The following is a 20300-nucleotide window of genomic DNA, read 5'->3' as shown; positions in this document are numbered from 1 at the left end:
TTACGGCAAGGAAAGCTCGGAGAACATGAAAAAATTAATAACAATTTTAATTTTTAAATAAATATATTTTGAAAATTAATGATAATTTTGTAACACCAAATATTTATTTGAGATGATTTTCCAGGACTCATGATTTAAATGAATGAATGAATAATTAAGTTTTTTTGCTTTGTTATTAATTCCCAAAAAAGGTTTAATAACTTCCTTAAAATGTTTGTAATATTTTTAAATATTCCGTTTCTAAGTCAATATTTACATATTTACACACTTGCTCCCATGAATTTTTATGAATTCTTACTACACAAAACAAAGCCTAATCATTCCCCCATTTGATAATATCTTAATTTCCATGAAATAATAATCAAATTTGGTTAATTTGTCATTTAATTCTGAAGAAAATAACTTCATTACTTCCTACAAACTTTAGCAATAATTGACGTTTCGATATTTTCCGTTTTGAAGCCTATACTTCAATTCAATGTTTATTTTAGTTTCACGTGAATTTTGGAATTATACAGGGTGCTATAAAAAACTGTAGTTGAACCAAAGTGCAGTTGGTTCTATGGGAAATCAATTTTGAGGCGAAAATGTAACTTCTACAATACTTTGAAGCAAAGGAACAACTCTAAACAAGTTATGAACATTTGAGTGTTTTACGGAAAATCCCATAATTAAATTAGCAATAATAGTAATTCAGTTTTGTACTTAAATTTAAATGGGTCACAGTACTCCAATGTTCGCAACTTGAAGACGGTGTCCCATAGGTCAAACTCTATCATAGAAGTATAGAACTTTTTCTATTCAAAATTGATTTCCCATAGATTCACAGTGTTGCCACGGAATTTTCAGAACCAAATTCCCTGACTTTTTTCTTCGATTTTCCCTGACCTTTTTAGGCCGAAAGCGTAAATGTTTACATCACGTTTTAAGTGCTTATAATTAAATAAACTCTCTACATTAAGTTTTCCAATGTGTTTGTTGCACCAAAATGATTAAGAAACATTTTAACTATAAATAACATTCTAAGAGATTTTTTCAGAGAGCATTTACTTTACAAAAACAATTCTAGACATTTTTAAGGATTGCTCTAGAGTTTTCTGTGTTAAGAGAGGATGAGGAGAAAATTTCATTACTCTTTCAATAAAGACATCCCCAGAAATTTTACCGACTAAAATCAAATTCCCTGACTTTTCCCTGACTTTGCTGAAACTTTAAAATTCCCTGACCTTTTCGGTCCATTTTTAAATTCCCTGACCTTTTCGGTCCATTTTTAAATTCCCTGACTTTTCCAGGATTTCCAGGTACTGTGGCAATCCTGATTCACCATCCCACTCATGTATTTTGGTCCTTCCCTTTTTTTAACACCCTGTATGTCCAAGCCATCATAATAATCATCAATTTCAAAAAACAGGGAGAAACTTTTTCTAAGCTTCAAAAAAAAAATAGATAAATAAATAAAATAAAAGGTTTCTCTAGATTTTTCAAGGTGGAACCCTTTGAAATTTATTCAAAAACGTGCCAGAGTCTAGCATGAGATACACGCGTGAGGTGAGTTTGAAAATATATTTAGTTATCTACCTGAGACATACGGGTTAATTTCTCAGTTGTCTCTCGGACATCGCATGCCACAGTCATACCTTAAAAACGTTTGTACTTCATTTTTTTTCTTCTTACAAATGGACAGTTCGAAGAAGTTTATATTATATCTAATACGATAACATAATATAATTTAATATAATATATCATAGATTAAATATAATTTAACTTATTAAAATGACTACGACTTTAAGTTCCATTATCGAAATTTTGACGGAAGAAGTTATGAACGTGGTTAATTTAAAACCCGAGTTCGGTACCGTGGATTATGTGGTTTTTATATTAATTTTGGCCGTATCAGCCGGTATTGGTATTTACCATGCCTGTAGTGGCGGTAAACAAAATTCAACGAATGAATTTTTAATGGGAAATCGATCCATGAGCGTTTTCCCAGTAGCTACCTCAATTTTGGCTTCGTTTATATCAGCAATTACCTTATTAGGTGCGTTAATTTTTAATTAGCTTCAAAATAAGCCAAAGTTCATCAAAATCCAACCAAAATTAACGAAGTTATAAATATTTTTCATTTTGTATATCGTTAAATTGTTTTTTAAATTCGTTTATAACTTTGTTAATTATGGACCGATTTTGACGTTTTTTGGCTTAATTTGAAGCTCATATTACGCTTAAAACGATTTAATTACTTAACACTTTAATTAAATTTAGGTACTCCCGCCGAAATGTACAATTATGGAACTCAGTACGTCGTGATAGTGTTATCATTTTTTCTGGTTATACCAGCGGCTGCTTATCTGTACTTGCCGACATTTTTCGATTTGCAATTGACCAGCGCTTATGAGGTAAGCTTAATTAAAATAATCAATCTATCAAGAATTATTAATAAGGTCAGTGGGATAAGGTTGCGTTCGGACTACAGACACAAACTTCAAATATTATACGGGTGGTAGAACTGAAGTACGGGGAATCAGAAATTTATAACACTAGTAGTACTGGGTGGGGAAATTTTGGATCGAAAATGTTCGATGACATTTTGACCTAAAGGATACCGTTTACAATGTATGATTTTAGTGTTTTAACAATGACCCCTTAATTAAATTAACATTATTTTTGACTCAAATAGCTCATAGAACCCACTGTACGTCGGGTCTACCACCCTTTTCACAGCACCCTGTATAGTAACATTATTCTAAAACGCAATGATAGTGCGAACAGGATCATACAAAATTTTGATAAAGTCAAAACCGAAAATTTTGTCTAGTAGAAAAAAAAAAAGAAACGTTAAAATATTACGTAAAACTTTAGTTTTAAAATCCTAACCCTTTCCTGTCAATTTCAATACGTTAGAAAAATTAAATAAAATAAAAAAATGGGTCGAGTTATCGCCTATGAAAAATTACCCAAATTATTTTCGTAACATTTTTCAAAAGAATGAATAAAAAAAGGAGAATTAACTTTGTTTGAACATCCCCTAAATATCATTTATGTAACCCAGTACGACGTGTACATCCGTAATACGGGGAAACACCTACCAGCTTCTTTAATTTCAAAACATTAGCCAATAATCAAGGTTAGTTGGGTAAATTGAGTGCAAAATAATTAATTCAGTTTGCGTTTAAGTAAATTGAAATAGAAATTAAGAAATTGAAGTTGATAAAATAAAGTCAATCATTCTTATTCAAATAGATCTTAACTTTTACAGTAAATGGATGAGTATTTGAACCATTAGGCAAACCGGGAAATGCCATGCCATTGTAGCTAAATACAATTATGAGCGAGATGGAAAATGGAAAATAGGGTCATCCTAATTACAGTACTTCTTGTTTTAAACTCAATTACAGTCCATTATAACATTAGGAATGCATACAGTTAAAAGGAATTATTGTGAGCAATTTTCATTCAACATATCTAGGCGGATTTTGGCGGGAAATGTATGACGATGTACCTCGCTAATAATCCATCTCGTTGCGCCTTGCGCGCTTGCCTGAGCCTCTTACCAACCAATTAAATGGCAGTTAGAAAGACCCAACCAAAAAATAAACAAGTTGGCTTGGTCTCGTCTCTCCATCTAAGGGATAGGATCACGTGACTAACAAAGTTGACTGTAGTACCATCTGTCGTTGAGCGAAGAAAATAAATCTCTTATTTTTCTGATTGGTTTAGAGTCTGACTCTTGGGGGTAAAACGGGTTCTGTGCATGGCAAAATCAAGCCACTCAGGTTATCCCTTTCTCACCTCAAAACCCGAGCTCAAGATCTGAGCCGTTATAAAAATTCATTCAAAAGATTTGTTGGTTGGGCCTCTTATGAGGCCGGCGTGCAGGATACAAAGTTCTCAAGGCCGGCCCCCAAAACCCGCGTGAAATTAACAAGGGATATACCATGATTCCTAGTAACTGTATGAATTCCTGGTAACATTATTTTCTATTAGATTCGGAGCTAAAGGGGTTGTTAGATATATATTCAAACAAACTCTATTGTAGCCCGCGGAAAAATTATCCTACACGTAAACCCTCTTATTTAAGTTCATTTGTAACGTTTTACTATCATTAAACTGTTCAAAAACGTGACAGTGATTAGCCCCTCGCCTAATTCTAAAGGGAATATAATTGTTTTGAACTCTCCAGAGTTCCAGACTTAAGGCTCCCTTTAAAAACAAAACTATGAAAATCGGAAAATTATAATTTCAAAAGCATGTCTCTCCGAAATGTAAAAACAATTCCGTGTTTATATCTTTCAATACATGAGAAAAAAACCCGACAAAAATAGGCTTAGGAGATTTCGAAATCAACCTTAGAATTTGACATTATATTTATATGACCTCGAATTTAAATATAGTATCTAGATACAATTTATTTCCTCCACCACGTATCATCCCAAGCTTGCTCTACCTTGAAAGCTTTCACCAAAAAGTGATATCTAGTTTACTAGGGAGAAGGTATAAACTCGCGCCACATTTCTAGCTTTATCTCCAGTCCAAAAGACGTAGGTCCGGACTGTTAATCCCCGCCTCTAAATTACAACCAGCATCTCCTCATTGGTTCTTGAAAACTCACATCAGCGCGACGCGAATGACGAAAATTACGTATTTTCCGACTGATGAGAGGCGAAATAGCCCGGCCTTCTTTTACGTCCCCCCTTGTATTTCGAAAGGGAGACTGGGACTACTTAGGCATCGTATACCTTCTGCCTAATAAACTAGATATCACTTCTTGCTTTCACCAAACACCGATGTAGTTTAGTATAGTTAACAACAAATTTAGACTGCTGAAATCTAATTACATCTATTGAAGGTATACTTAGAAATGTTACGAGTACTTGAAAATACCGGCATAATGTGTCAAGGGCGGGATTTTAGAAGGCCGTGATCTTCAAAATGTATTTTTTTTTTTGACAATTGTCTTACAAAACCTTTTTTCCAAGGTTTGAAGATTCAACCACGTGTGGCCTCTTTTATTAATATTTTGACAATGCTACAAACGAATAAAGATACTAAATATGTCGTAATACATGCCATGGGTGTACTCGTGTTAAACCTTTAATGATTTATTTTATTTATTTAACAAGGCTCGAGGGATAGGGTCGTGAAGCCACCAGGGCTTGGGTACGACCCCCCTCCATGACACAAGAGGCAAGATACAATACGGGAGTAGGTACAAAATTACAAACAGAACACGTACAAAGGAACTAAAAATAAATAAAAAAGAAATAGTGTAATAAAATAATGAAAACAAATCGTAGCAAAAAAAATAAAAATCATAGCAAAAATAAAAACAAATCGGAGCAAAAATAAAGACAAATCGGAGCAAAAATAAAAACAAGTCATAGCAAAAATAACGACAAATCATAGCAAGAACAAAAATAAATCATAGCAAAAATAAACACAAAAAAAACCCCAGGGTAACCACGGGCGCGAGACTTAAGGGACCGAGGAGAGCCAGGACGATACAGCGGACCGAAAAGGACGATACAGCGGATGAAAGTATATTAAATTAAAGTTCAGCAAGATAGATTATTGGTGAGGTAAAATTCGTCACACAAAATTATTCGACTAGCCCTTCCTACAAAATTTAGGAAAATGGTGCTACACAATACTTCCTAGTGACTGTATATATCCTTTTTGAACTTTAGAATACTTCTAAATAGGGTTGTTTGAATAAATGGTTAGGTTAGACTGACGCAAGGTCAGGTTTAGGCAAAAATAAATCAACCGAAGTAAAGTAAGAGCGGTTTACAAATACGGTTTTACCACTTGGGTTCCTGTCTAATCTACTTCCGTTTAATCAGAAGTGAGATGAGACTAGAAGTGATGGTAATAGATCCTGGCATTAGTGAACAAATTTGAGGATTTTACGCCGCTTAAATCGTGCCTACGCTAGAGAGAAAAAAATTGGTCTAGTTCCAAAAAATTTCTTACCCCCTTCCCCTCAACCTAAAGCGGCGAAACACGGACGCGGCTGCTTGAATCTAGTTCGGCCGTCTACCACCGCGAGCGTCTCACGTTTTGGAGGGAAAATTCAGAAACCGCTACTAGAGGGCCAACCGTTCTTGTGTTATCAAGAATATTCACTTTCGCCGAGTGAAGAATTTGATTAGCTCATGCAGTACTTCTAGTCTCATCTCACTTCTGGTTTAATTGATAAATAAATAATTCTGGCCACGTCTAGCGAATAGGAAAACTTTATCACGAACTTTCCTTAATTATAAATTAACTCTTGTAATAAAAAAATTTAAAAAAAATAAAATCGCCAAAGACGAATTAAGAATATACCGGTGTATTAAAAGATGAGCTATAAGTTTTAAAAAATTTCTTTTGGTGAAGTATTATTGGATAATAATTGAATTCATAACGATCTCTTCAATGTGTCGTTTCATCAGGGTTACAAGGGGGGAGGGGCGATTCGGGGGAGATCCAAGGAAATCTTTCAATTAATTTATTGAGCTGTCAAAAGTCTCAATATAGGAAAAGATTAATAACCTTGTATTCATTGTATAATTTATATAAAGAAAGAGTTTGTCGTCGTCTATTCTGTGTTGCACAATAGTACGAAGATATTAATAACTAAAGATGGATTAGGAATTATAATATATCCGATTTAATTCTCAATTAACATTAAATGGCATATATGCATCTTTTGATGGAGGAAAATTTGACCTATAGGGCCTTGCCAAATCGAATTCGGAAATGTATTAAAGAAAAATGTTCGATTTTTTAGAGAAAATATAGGATTTTATGGGACTTTATTCCAGAATGATAGGATTTATAGGACTTTATTCCAGAATTATAGGATTTTATATAACTTATTTAAAGAATTATAGGATTTTATTGGACTTTACTTCAGAATTATAGCATTTTATAGGACTTTTCTTCAAAAGTATAGGGTTTTATAGGACTTTTCTTCAAAAGTATAGGATTGTATAGGACTTTTCTTCAAAAGTATAGGATTTTATAGGACTTTTCTTCAGAATTATAGGATTTTATTTCAGAATTATAGGATTTTATAGGACTTTATTTCAGAATTATAGGATTTTATAGGACTTTATTTCAGAATCATAGGATTTTATTTCAGAATTATAGGATTTTATAGGACTTTATTTCAGAATTATAGGATTTTATAGGACTTTATTTCAGAATTATAGGATTTTATTTCAGAATTATAGGATTTTATAGGACTTTATTTCAGAATTATAGGATTTTATTTCAGAATTATAGGATTTTATTTCAGAATTATAGGATTTTATAGGACTTTATTTCAGAATTATAGGATTTTATAGGACTTTATTTCAGAATTATAGGATTTTATAGGACTTTATTCCAGATTTACAGATTTATAGAATTTTACGGGGCTTTATTCCAGAATTATAGGCTTTTATAGGATATTTTCTAAAAAGGACGTTTTTCTCAGGATTATAGAATTTTATGGGACGTACTTCTCAGGATTATAGGACTTTATAGGATGTTTTCCTAACAATTATGGTATTATTATAGTATTATAATTTTGGAATTTTGTTTTCCAGTATTTAGAGCTGCGTTTCAACCGTCGTATAAGAAGTTTGGCCTCTGTTATATTTTCACTACAAATGGTAATTAATGCATTACTAATTAGCTTCAATTAAATTAATTATAGTAATTAAATTTATGTACAGATGATTTATATGGCTATAGTACTTTACGCCCCCGCATTGGCTTTATCTCAAGGTAAAATTAAACACCACTTAATTATAATTTTAAACAAAGAATTATATAATTAATTTCTTAATTTTAGTTACTGGCATTGGAGTCTGGTTTTCTGTACTTTCACTGGGAATTGTCTGCACATTCTACACGTCAATTGTAAGTAAATAATTTAGAAGAATTAAACTCGATCTAATTAAATTAACTTAATTTTAATTTAGGGTGGAATAAAAGCCGTAATTTGGACAGATTTATTTCAAATCACGATGATGTTTACTTCAATGTTTATCGTCGTAATTAAAGGTTCCAGCGACGCGGGGGGAATGAAAGAAGTTTGGAGAATTAACTACGAACATAATAGAGTCGAATTATTCAAGTATAACGCCACTATCCCTTTAATTTTACCCGAGAGGCTAGCCACTCCAAAAAAAAAAAAAAAAAAAACTCGCTACTAAATTAAATCGCCACGATCACGTGACATTAATATTAGCAGATTATGGTAAGGGACCTGAAAGTTTGTTAATACTTGATTTGATATACTTACTAAATTATTTTTGGTATCCTGATGGACTCGTAGATAACCGTAGCTCGCGAAACTCAAAGTTCACACTACGTTCAAAACAGATAACCGTAGCTCGCGAAACTCAAAGTTCACACTACGTTCAAAACAGATAACCGTAACTCGCGAAACTGAAATTTCACGCGAAGTTCGAAGTACATAACCGTAACTCGCGTCAAGTTCACAAAATGTTCAAAACAGATAACCGTAACTCTCGTTAAGTTCACACAATGTTCGAAACAGATAACCGTAACTCGCGTTAAGTTCACACAGAGTTTGAAGTAGATAATCCCTCGGTGATAGCCGAACGTGGCCCTTCGAAGATCAGGTGACGCAGATTAGGGTAAGGGACTATGGGACGCAGCGCTCTGCAGACCTGAAACTTTGTTAATGCGCACCTCAAGATCTGGCCTCGAACTTTGTTTATGCGCACCTCAAGATTCGCAGACTATAGGGTAAGGGTCTATGGGACGCAGCGCTCTGACCTCAAACTTTATTAATGCGCACTTCAAGATTCGCAGAATAGGGAAATGGACTATGGGACGCAGCGCTCTGACATGTATGCTTGTTAATACGCGCGCATGACAAAATATTTGGTACTCACTCGTTTTGGTGTCCCGATGAACTCGCAGATAACTTAAATCGCGTGAAATTCAAAAGTAATTATTAAACCGCGTCGCGAAATTGAAAGTTCACACAAAGTTCAAAGTTTGTTCGAGTAACCCGATTTAAAAAAAACCAGGAAAAACTACGCGTTCGGAAACCATCGTGACGTCATTTTAGTCGACTATAACACGACTGGCTCCCGCGATCCTCCGTGCAGCTGGCGTGCACTGGACCGCCAAAATCTTGATCCCTCGCTGATGGCCAAACGTGGCCCATCGAAGAAATTTAAACCATGACGTCATTCGATCAAATAACGACCTGAAATTAAAATAAATTTCATGATTTCAGAAAAAGATAACATAATGATAATTTCAATATGCATAGATATGAAAATGTAGCGATTATTGGGAACCGGAGTGGTTAACCCCTCGACCCAAAACTACAACAAAGGGAATATGAAACTAATATATAAAAAATGTTTTTTCTTTTCCAGTTTTGACACTAATCCCGCTACACGTCACACAGTTTGGAATTTAATAATTGGAGGTTACTTCACATGGGTAGCCATTTATGGCGTTAATCAGACGATGGTTCAAAGATACCTAACTCTACCGTCACTCAAAAAAGCTCGATCGTAATTAATAGTTCTTAATTACACTAAATTTAAAGTTTCTAATTTTTAATTATTTCCAGGGCAATTTGGATTAATTTACCAGGATTAATAGCGATTATCTTACTAACTAGCATAGCTGGTATGATTATTTTCGCACGATTTCACGATTGCGATCCAATTTTATCTAAACAAGTCGTAGCTTCAGACCAGGTATTTACTTTCAATCTTTGATTACCCTTAATTCAATTAACTTTATTTAAATTTAATTAAAATATTTAAAGCTATTCCCGTTATTTGTCATGGAAACTCTCGGAGAATTTCCTGGACTACCCGGTCTATTCGTTTCAGGAATTTTTAGCGGCGCTTTAAGGTATTTAAATTTAAATTTAATATTAATTAAAATCAATTAAGATAGTAATTTCAATTAATTTAATAGCACCGTTTCGTCTGGTGTAAATTCAATGGCGGCGGTAACTTTTGAAGATGGTGTCAAAACCTTGTACACTAAAGATATCTCGGACGTTTGGGCCACTAGAATTACCAAATTACTCGGTAATTAAGCTAATTAAAACGTAATTAAGCTTAAATTATATTAAATTATCTCATTTTCCAGCGGTTTTGTACGGTATCATCGCTATCATATTAGTTTTAGTAGCTCAACAACTTGGAAATGTCTTACAGGTAAATTTATTAATAAATAATTTAAAATGAACTAAAATCATAATTAAACTAAAATATTTTTCAGGCTGCTTTAAGTATATTCGGCATGATAGGTGGTCCATTATTAGGCCTGTTCACATTTGGAATGTTTTTCCCATGGGGTAATAGCTTGGTAAGCTAATTAATTAAAAAATGATACTAGAATCTGAAATTGCAATTAAATTAATTTAATTTAAACTAATTTCGTTGATTTCAGGGTGCTGGTATTGGAGTCTTAAGTGGATTGTCCTTATCCTTATGGGTGGGATTTGGTGCCTTCGTTAACAAGCCTTACAACCCCAAGGCTCCATTTTCAATAGATGGTTGTTTAGATTTATTTCAAAACGCTACTGGAAAATCCTACTACAACAGTACTATCATACCACCAGAGTAAGTTAATTCTTCAGTACTTTTAATGCTATAAACTAATTTCGGGCCTAATAAACTTTAAATTAACCGTAGAGAGGACATATTCCCATTATACCGAATGTCATATATGTGGTACAGCGCATTCGGTGCCGTTGCAACTTGTCTAATTGGACTCGCTGTTAGCATGCTATCAGGTAACGTTCAACTACTTCAAATACTAACCATGTATCCAAAACTTCCCTATCTTTGGTCTGATTTTGGCCTAATTTGGCCTATTTTGGAGATCATTATCAGCTCCATAATATAATATATACAAAATTAACATAACGATAACAGTTTTACGTAATATCTATACTGATTCATCACTCAAAGTCCTATGGAAATTATGCTTTTATCTACTTCTTTCGAACGTATCTTTCTTAATTTTAGTCCGATTTTGGTCTAATTTGGCCTATTTTGGAGATCATAATCGGCTCTATATGAATCCATAAACTAACCTATAATTTTAGTCGTATTTCCCCTAAAAAATTACTTCTTGCAGGTAGAGCAAAAGAGGGCGACTTTTCACCTAAACTAATCAGTCCAGTTGCACGTGGTCTATTCAAATGGATGCCGTCATTCCTGTCCAAAAATTTGGAACTACAGCACTTAATTATCGTAAGATTTTCAAATAAATTCAATAAGGTACCGCTAGATGGCCCATAAATTCTAAACTAAAATTAATTTTATTATCTCAAAAAAAAACCGTTAAAAGGTCTATCACTAATTGATAACAATATAGGTAGTACGTTTACAAGTGTTGTCAGACATTTCCTATTGCAATTCAACCGCTATCTACAAAAGTTACTAAAAAACTCGTAGTTCTGCTCGATTCAGTTCCAAACAAACCCGAGATGCTAGAGTCACAAAATTCTAACAACCCTGAAGCACATGCGGTTAAAGTTCATAAAGGGGGGAAGGAAATTTCTCTATCTCTTAGTGCACAACATATATTTAATAACTAATCAGGAAGTTATCAAATATATGAGTCATTAGCAGTTGGCCAAAATAGTTTAATAATAATAACCTTATAAGCTAAACTATTTTAACTAAACCGCATCATATTTTCCCCGAGTATGACTAATAATTTAAACTTATTTTAATCATTATAACCCAATTAAAAAAATCTAATCTTATATCTACCGTCTAGACAGAAGATAATAACTATTGTTCCCGTCTGTCCTAATTACATTCTCGCTTCTTTTATTCTTTTTTTAATTAAAATAGACCGATTCCAAAGGTGATGACGCAAAGTCCAAAGGCGTCGTCAACATGTCTTTTGTGGGGGAACAAGCGTTAACAACACCGTCACCGGAAATACTTAAAAATCTAACCAATACCCTGACGGAAAACGGAAATTCATTAACCAATCAAAACGGAGGAACCAGGGAAACAAACGGAAATGGAGTTGTGATAAACACGGATGCAAATAGTAGATTGTGATATATTATATAATATACCTGAATAGTTAATTTAGTTTTTAAACCAAAAAGAAAAAAAATAATAATTAAGTTTTTAGAATTGCGTGTAGAATTTTTTATAGTTTAAGTTTTTATTATATTACTTTATATATTTTTACGATTTATGTTAACGAATATATTCAATTGTCTAATGAATACTGAAAACTCGTCAAAAAAAATCACTCCTCACTGACGTGACGTCACCTGCAGCTACTCATTCATTGGTCAGGTCGTCGTAAATGGAAATTAGTTCATAACATAATCATCGAATAAGAAACCCCCTCCCCTTTATTTCATTTAATAAGATGGATTACTTAAACTAAGCCCAAAATTAGGTGGAAACATTTTTTAAAATTTTGGTGCCCTTTCTCTTAGACTATACCATATAATTTGTAACCGTACTTACATCAAGTAATGACACTATAGGTAACTTATGTACAGGTGCATCCTAGTATTGTATTTTGTTCCTTCTGAAATATTGAAACAACAGGCAACAATTAACAAAACAATAAATGGAATGAAACGGAAAATGGTACTTAATCACGAAAATTTTAAAAGTCTGAAAAACTTCCTAGAAAATAGCTGAATAAATCTTGTTTTAAATAATGGACTTTGTATATTTCTAAAGCGGACGTATAGTGATGTATATTGAGGAATGCATACACCTACTAGGAATCATTGTGTAGCCCTATTTTCTCAAATATCAACGTATCTAAGCACATTTTGTGGGGAAGAGCTATAGCTAGACTAATCATTATGTATGGCGAATTTTACCTCGCGGAGACAGCTGCACCTTGCACGAGCGCCCCACCACACTTTGCTACCACCAACCAATGAAATTACAATTAGAAAGAAGACGTCAGAATTATCAGGCGTGATGGATACTAAGTTCTCAAACCCGACCCACAAACCCGTATAGAAATTAATTAACATGGGATATATGGGTGCGCAATCATTCTTAGTAGCTATATGTATTCCAGGTATTGACAACAGCGTCCAGTTTAACAGTTTTCCCGTCCCCAGGCGTTTATAAGATCCGTGTTTAAATGATGGTTTATGTCTAAAATGCAATTTAAATTATGGTTTTCTTTTAATTGAAGTCAATTAAAAGAAATATTTAAAAACTCACCAGAAAAGCCTTAAATGTAATGGATAATTCCATGAAATTAACTTGAGAGGAAAACATAAAGGTATATGTATGTACATTTTATGGTTTTATATATATGTATACATATACACACACAATATAAGTATTAGTGTCTGAAAAAATAACTCTAGCTGAAAATCAATATCCCTTAAGCCCCCTTGAACAAAAGATTATAAAGCTTATATCGTCTAAGAGCCGAACTTCCGATAAAGTACTATAGTCTATTAGTAGCTTTGTCCGTGTAAAATTACGCTGACGTTTATTAAGTTAGGAAGTGTTGTACATTTATGGCAGCCATTTTCTAAGATGGCTACGTGTTGAAAAAAAATCAAGATAAGTATGTCTAAACGCAATAGCAAAATTAACGAATCAGCTGGTACCAAAGTGTTTTTAAAAAAAGTTGTATTTGTTATTTTCTAAGCTGCTGAAACAATATTTATTGAATAAGTGCACGAGTCAACTACATAGCACTAAAAGTGTCTGTGATAGAGGTTGCCTGACACATTTCAAAAGTCCAAACTTCGTCTGGTACAGAAAATATACTTAATCTTCGAACCACTAAAGCTTGAATAACTTAAGACGGAGGCTTATGTATAGAGGTTGTTTTTTTGACATTTGAGACATACCATACAGGGGCCCCCAAACGTTTTTTAGGCTTAGATCGTTTTACTCTATCATAAGGTCTTGCCTTTATTAAAATAAACTCATAGTTGCAATTTTACCTATAAATGAAGAAAACATAAAATATAGGTCGAAAAAGGGTCTTGGTACCACCAAGAAGCGATATCTAGTTTACTAGGGAGAAGGTATAAGATACCTAAGTATTCGCGCGCCATAGTCCCAGTCCCCCTTTCAAAATACAAGGGGGGACGTAAAAGGAGGCCGGGCTATTTCGCTGCCTCTCCTCAGTCGGAAAATACGTGATTTTCCTTCCTCATTCGCCTCGCACTGACGTGAGTTTTCAAGAACCAATGAGATGCTGGCTGGTTGTAATTTAGAGGCAGGGATTAACTCCGGACCTATACGTTTGGACAGGAGATAAAGCTGGAAATGTGGCGCGAATTTATACCTTCTCCCTACTAAACTAGATATTACTTCTTGTTTGGTACCACCCTTTCCATAACGTTGTGAATAGAATTTTTTTCAAGTAATATTGAAAAAAGGGTATTTCACCTGCCCTTTAGTGCCTATTTTATCTTTGGCGAAGAAATTTTTTAGATCTATAATATTAGACGTAATATACACGTGATATAACCACTCCGGATGAATTAAGAGCCAAGGCCTCTTTCTATTTCAAGTACCATTACGTATATACACTCCAAACTTTTCATCTTAATTTAAGAATGTAGAGGCTATAGGCTTGGCTAGAAACTGTACTACTGTGCCTCGTATTTGCCCCTTCAAACTGATAATAGAAAAGGAAGGATATAAGAAAGATAGATCTACATGTCTTAAGAAAAAGTCGCGGAAAATTAACTTTTCGGGGATAATAAGACTGCAACCTGAACCCCATAACCTTATGGTTAGGTTAAATTTGGTTAGCACTCTTTTAGGGATAGGTTAAGGTTAAAATTAAAATTATACGGGGTGTATCTGGAAAGTCTGACATAAATTAAGGGGGATGTTCTTTGGTTGAACGATTTTGAGTCGAAAATGCAATTTCTATTATCTATATGACATTTTGTTGTCCGGGTCACCGTTTTCGAGTTAAGATTGATTATAGTATTTTACGGATGACCCCTCAAACTTAATTAAGAAACTGATCAGCAGACTATGCTTATTTAAATAAGGGGTCATCCCTAAAACGTTATAATTATAACTCAAACGGCAAAATGGAGATAGAAGTTACATTTTCGACTCAAAATCGTTCGCTAAAAGAACATCGCCCTTAATTTGGGCCAGTCTTTAGTCTTTACAGAAACAAAATGTATTTCATTAGGTAATGTCAAGCCGGATTTCGCTATATAACATATGGATGCAAAACCAATTAATTTCAAGCATTTAATTATAAAATAATCGATAAGAACGAAGTAATTTAAATAAAGATACATTAATTAATCAAAGATCCATAGCTCCATACTTATAATAAGTAATTTTTATTATCTAATTTTTCCACCTGCAACATTTTATCCACTTCTAAACTTTTTAACTAATCCATATCAGATCAAAAAAAAACTAGACACCGGCTTCTATCAGATGGCGGTGAAGTAAAACCGTCCCTTAAATATCTCAGCTCGAGCCTGGGGGTTCACATCACATTTCTCTCTCCTGGCTGGCCTGTTGTACTACACTTCCTTGCAAGTACTCTACTACCAGAACCAGACCCAGACCCATCCATAAGCTAGCTAGCCAGCACCGAACCCGGACGGAACTTATTGTAATCGCTAGACAACATTGTTAAATACAATCGTAATCATGACGGAAATCACTGGAAGATGGAAGCTTGTTGATAGCGAGAACTTTGAGGATTTCATGAAGGCTTTGGGTATGTTTTAAAAATTTTAATTTTCATCTCTTAATATGCAAATTTGTTTTTGGAAGAGGGGTTATTGTTGGCTCAGCTTTAAAGCTAAAAATACATTAGGATACTACCCACTCCCTGTTAAGTTTTTGCGTGGGATATGACAATTTTTTCTTGTTTTTTTTTTGCACTTGTAAATATTGTATGTTTAAAATCCATAACCAACCATAAGGCGCCTTGCCGCCTTTCTCTACAAAGTCCTATTGCATGCCGCCCAGGCTAGCTAGCTAGCTCTTCCCTGGGCAATTTTAATCAATATATTTAATCAATACTTCGCGGGTTATGCTTAAAACTGCTTGTACGTACGGTATGTTAGCAGTGCAAAACAACCCGTAATAAAAGTAATTGATGTGATTTTGCAATGTTTCAAACCAAAAAAAAAAATTATGTATTTTAACTTAATAAATTTTAGGGTGATTTAGGAATAAATTTGGGGTACCCTTTTAAGGTTTATGTTTGCGCAATAAGGCCAGGTTGGGTGGGTCTTTTGATCATGTGATATTATTATCACGGGGCTTCAGAAATTATTTATTTAAAATTTAATTAATATAAAAATTTCCTGTCACTTTGAGGCTTAAATATAAAATTTCATTTAAAGTGTTGAAATATTCAGTACGTCACCTGATCTGATCTAGGAATAAATTAAATTAATTTTTAAAATTATAAAATATTTCCCTTCCACTTTAAATATAAAATAAAAAAAATTAAAAAAAAAATGTGTTGAAATATTTAGCGCTCCCATACAAGATACGAGGCGATAATTTGATCTTAATTGATATTAACTATACATGTAATTAGAGTTAAGTATATATTTCGATGTATATTACATTTTCTGGAGTCTATCCAATATTTTATTTTTTATTTTTTTTTTGCCTAAGGCAAATGTCTACGAGGGGCTATTCACTTTCCATTTGCCTCTACTCCTATTACGTGTGATACATAATGCACACAGATTACGCCGAGTGACTGTCCCCTCGTTTTTTTCTCAATTGAAATAAAGGGATGATATAATAAGCTCATCCTAATAATAGGGTAGTTCAAACAGTTCAATCTAAGTTTAGATTGGATTCCTAGTTAAAAATATACGAATCTTAGCTTTGAACGTACTGTACAGTTAAATTGGGATTGATAAAGGGTCTATGTATAGTTGAATATAATATAAAAAAAGTCGTGAATTTGATTTCAACTTCAAGTAAGTAAGTGAGAAAAAAGTTAGGGCCATTGAACTTTAACATCGTGGATACCAGTCACCACCGTGAGAATATCTTTTTCTTTAAATTTCAGTTTAAGTATGAAGTGAATTTAAGGCGTAAAGGATGGCTTAAAGATGATGCAATTGCCTATGGGCTTTGGTAGACACTTATCTTGAAAATTAAATTAATGTAACGCCCTGAGGCCCGGAGGGGTTTAAGAAAAGAAAAATTATTTAGAAATTAGTCATTCATTCATAAAGAAAAAAAGGGATTTCTCTGTATTTCTAAGAAGTTCAGGGTTGCAGGCTGATAACGCCATTGGTGTACAGTGTTAAACGCGACCCTTCATAGCGTGCAAGTTGCGTTTTAAAATTCCATTAAAAAAGATGAAATTTTTAATTTACAAATAGCGTGATTAAAATTTCGTTATTTCTAGCTAACTATGCAATAGAGTTAAGGTTATGGTTCAATGTATTTTAGTATTGCCCTTGAGACAAACTTGGCTTGAGGTAAATTTTCAATGCTTGAAAAGTGTAGGAGTAAAATGGTCAGAGTGAGTTTGTACCAGAGATAAATGCGGGCGGTTCATTTAGAAATTAAGGGATTTTTGTAGAAGGATATAGAATGAGAGCAGGTTTCTATTTAGTGCAGACTTAGGTTGATACAAGTTGAATTAAGGGATAACAATGGAGGCAATCTGCTCGCTCAGCGCGTCTGCTCTCCGCGCTCTCTTGTTCATCTGGATTTCAAAGAATTTCCTCTCAGAGAGATGCCGGCCTCTCCGCCCTCAAATGCTACCGTTACTGTCTAGTGAATATGTCTAACGCGTAACCACAATTAAAGGATACGCAACCTTTCCTGACAGTATTATTAAAACCGCGCCTTACGAGAGCGTGACGTGAACACGTGGCCCAGACGGCCGGCGAAATGGCGGGAGTGAAATAAAAAAATACCCGCGAAAATCGAATCAATACAACAAATACAATTTTAATACTAGAAGTATATCAACGTGAAGATATATTAAAACTCTAAAATATTTGGATAGAAAAAATTCCATTACCAAAAGTATATAAATACTTTTTCCATTATTAATAACTTTGTGTTTATGAACTTCTGGTTTTACGCTTCAACGCTCCAAAACCATTTATCATTTAGTTTAATCGTGGTAATTGTAAAAACTGCGCTAAACTAACATTCAATGGATTTTATTAAACGAGGATATGAATCACATATCAAACACGCGGACTTAACACTTATGTTCGTCTGTGTTTTCTATAATAATGGTCCGTTTCCGGTTTATACAATACTTCTGGGTGCATTATATGATCGTTTTATTCCTGAACAAGGCCTTTAAAGGGAGAGTTAACTATCTAACACTGGCCAACAAGAGGGGGTAACTTAGTCTGAATATGCCTCGACTCTTTTACTCTCCCTTTATATACATATAGCATATAGAATTTGCCGAAATTGCAACTACATTATCGTACGATATAACTTATTCTCAGAGACAGAGATATAATAGGGCATTTTTCTAGATTGCGCTCCATAAAGGTGGTAGTTTAATATGTCCTTGACATTTTTATTAAGCAATTGATAGCGTTTACCGTTGTATTTTATGTAAAAACTCCCACACTCTCGACACTTAATATAATCTGCAACCTGACAATTATTATCTTCAATTATAGTATTATCATTATGTCTTCATCATCAAAAACCCCACAATTTTATACTCTACTTCTAAAAACTCAAATGTAATTATCTGAACCACTTAAACAAACCCACTTTTTAGAGTTTGTTGAAGACGTTTCCTTATAAATTGTTATCTAAACCATAGGCCACTTAAAATTTATCAACAGAAAAACACCGTTGATGACCTTATAGACATCAATTTACCGACGCTAATTATAATTCAAAAATTAACTGCTTATCTTGAAAATGATTCATACCGATACCCTCATCTACCTTTGCTTTAATTCTAATTACCGATTTATAGAGTAATGGCACCTCCCTGCCTTTGGCTACGTTACGCTCTATGAGAAATTAACATGGAGTGCCACTACTCTATAGGAGGACATCTACATAAATTGCTGATTACTTTAAAATTTATTTCTAATATAATTATTTAATGTCGTAAAATTATTTCCCAGTTAATTGCCTTAATGTATAAGAATTTAATAATAATTTATGCCAAAACACGACGCATCATGATTTACGATTACGAGATAGAGCCATATGACTTTGACGACCCAAGGCTTAACGTGCAAATTTCGGCGGTAAATTGAACCTCAAGAAACTCGAAAGTTGCAATCGTAAGCCTTGGCTACACGACAGAGTAGAGAATGTCAGAGTTAAAAAAACATATTTACCATGGATATTCCGTTGTCGCAGTCTTTTTTTGGTGAAATATCATTCAAATGCGGTACCTGCTACAAAATACACTAATTTTAACGCGAAATTATCCGTTTATAATTATTTTTTATCGAAATTTGAACAGCGAAAAACTTCCGTGGCGATTTACTGTTTTTCCGACAGGCTCTCAAAGCCGGGAATCCCGGGATATGATTGGATGATAAAAATATTTGAGGGCTCTGATTGGCTTATAAAAAAGGCGGGAAACTTTAAATTATATATAGCTAGAAAATAACGATATTTTTGATATACTTTCTTGAAATTAATTTTAAATGTCTTATTTATTAACTCATACGTTTCAAAATATATTCTAGGTGTTGGAATGGTAATGAGGAAGCTGGGAGCATCTTCAAAACCTGTTGTAGATATCAGCAACAACGGAGATGAGTGGAGTATAAAGACCGAAACTACATTGAAAAACACTGAAATCAAATTTAAATTGGGTGAGGAGTTCGAAGAAGATCGTCTTGACGGTGCTAGAGTGAAGGTAAGGTATTAGATTAGTAATTAAAAATATTAAGACTAAAAATAAAACTATTTCTTTCAGACGGTAGTCACTTTGGATGATGGTAAACTGGTTCAAAAACAGTTTGGTGACAAAGAAGTATCTATCATTCGTGAAGTCGATGGAGAATCGTTGAAAGTGGTATGTAAAATCAGGGATAAATAGGCCTTTCTAAATTACGAATGATAATTAAAAAATATTTCCAGACATGTACAGTTGGAGATGTCCTTTGCACTCGTCGCTACGAACGTTGCTAATATGTAACGCGTTACTGCCAATTCCTCCAAAAAAAAATTATATAGTTAAAAAACCCTTGTTCCTATTATAAAAAAATCGCTATAATTTCGTTTCGCATTTCAAATAAAAAAACTACCATTTGATCATTATTATTTTAAAATAAAATAAAAAAGCTTGCTTTTGGTCATGATATATAGGTTTGTGCCATAAGGTTT

The 20300-nt window shown here is 33.7% G+C and overlaps 2 protein-coding genes and 1 long non-coding RNA gene across 3 annotated transcripts; 2 read left to right on the top strand and 1 right to left on the bottom strand.

The window, feature by feature from the left end:
* The first annotated feature begins 1760 nt into the window (after positions 1-1760).
* LOC149651570 (sodium-coupled monocarboxylate transporter 1-like) lies at positions 1761-12136 on the top strand. Its single transcript, XM_089848541.1, has 16 exons — positions 1761-2038; positions 2263-2396; positions 7572-7637; positions 7701-7752; positions 7820-7887; positions 7950-8104; positions 9387-9527; positions 9587-9716; positions 9788-9876; positions 9943-10058; positions 10120-10187; positions 10252-10338; positions 10423-10595; positions 10668-10768; positions 11116-11231; positions 11841-12136. Exons 1-16 carry the CDS (start codon positions 1774-1776, stop codon positions 12054-12056), a joined length of 1977 nt encoding a protein of 658 aa, XP_089704667.1. The 5' UTR covers positions 1761-1773; the 3' UTR covers positions 12057-12136.
* LOC149651569 (uncharacterized) lies at positions 8277-13330 on the bottom strand. The gene is made up of 3 exons (XR_016371268.1): positions 13203-13330; positions 12480-12543; positions 8277-9211 (listed from the first exon to the last, which is right to left on the bottom strand). It is a non-coding gene; the product is annotated as an uncharacterized LOC149651569 (long non-coding RNA).
* A 2148-nt stretch (positions 13331-15478) lies between these two features.
* Positions 15479-20277, top strand: fabp (fatty acid binding protein). Its single transcript, XM_089848540.1, has 4 exons — positions 15479-15705; positions 19658-19830; positions 19891-19989; positions 20055-20277. The coding sequence occupies exons 1-4, from the start codon at positions 15636-15638 to the stop codon at positions 20103-20105; spliced, it is 393 nt and encodes a 130-aa protein (XP_089704666.1). The 5' UTR covers positions 15479-15635; the 3' UTR covers positions 20106-20277.
* The last annotated feature ends 23 nt before the right edge of the window (positions 20278-20300 follow it).

Source organism: Phalangium opilio, unplaced genomic scaffold (genome assembly GCF_054372755.1).
Source record: "Phalangium opilio isolate 3A_F unplaced genomic scaffold, DU_Popi_V2 ptg000082l_1, whole genome shotgun sequence".
In the NCBI taxonomy this organism is placed as follows: domain Eukaryota; kingdom Metazoa; phylum Arthropoda; class Arachnida; order Opiliones; family Phalangiidae; genus Phalangium; species Phalangium opilio.
This window is presented reverse-complemented; position numbering and strand designations above follow the sequence as displayed.

Coding starts and splice junctions, on each gene's coding strand:
- LOC149651570 (XM_089848541.1), top strand. CDS start 1,774: ATGACTACGACTTTAAGTTCCATTATCGAAATTTTGACGGAAGAAGTT. Junction 7,888..7,949: donor GCACATTCTACACGTCAATT/GTAAGTAAATAA, acceptor ATTTTAATTTAG/GGTGGAATAAAAGCCGTAAT. Junction 8,105..9,386: donor AATAGAGTCGAATTATTCAA/GTATAACGCCAC, acceptor TTTCTTTTCCAG/TTTTGACACTAATCCCGCTA.
- fabp (XM_089848540.1), top strand. CDS start 15,636: ATGACGGAAATCACTGGAAGATGGAAGCTTGTTGATAGCGAGAACTTT. Junction 15,706..19,657: donor GGATTTCATGAAGGCTTTGG/GTATGTTTTAAA, acceptor AATATATTCTAG/GTGTTGGAATGGTAATGAGG. Junction 19,831..19,890: donor TTGACGGTGCTAGAGTGAAG/GTAAGGTATTAG, acceptor TATTTCTTTCAG/ACGGTAGTCACTTTGGATGA.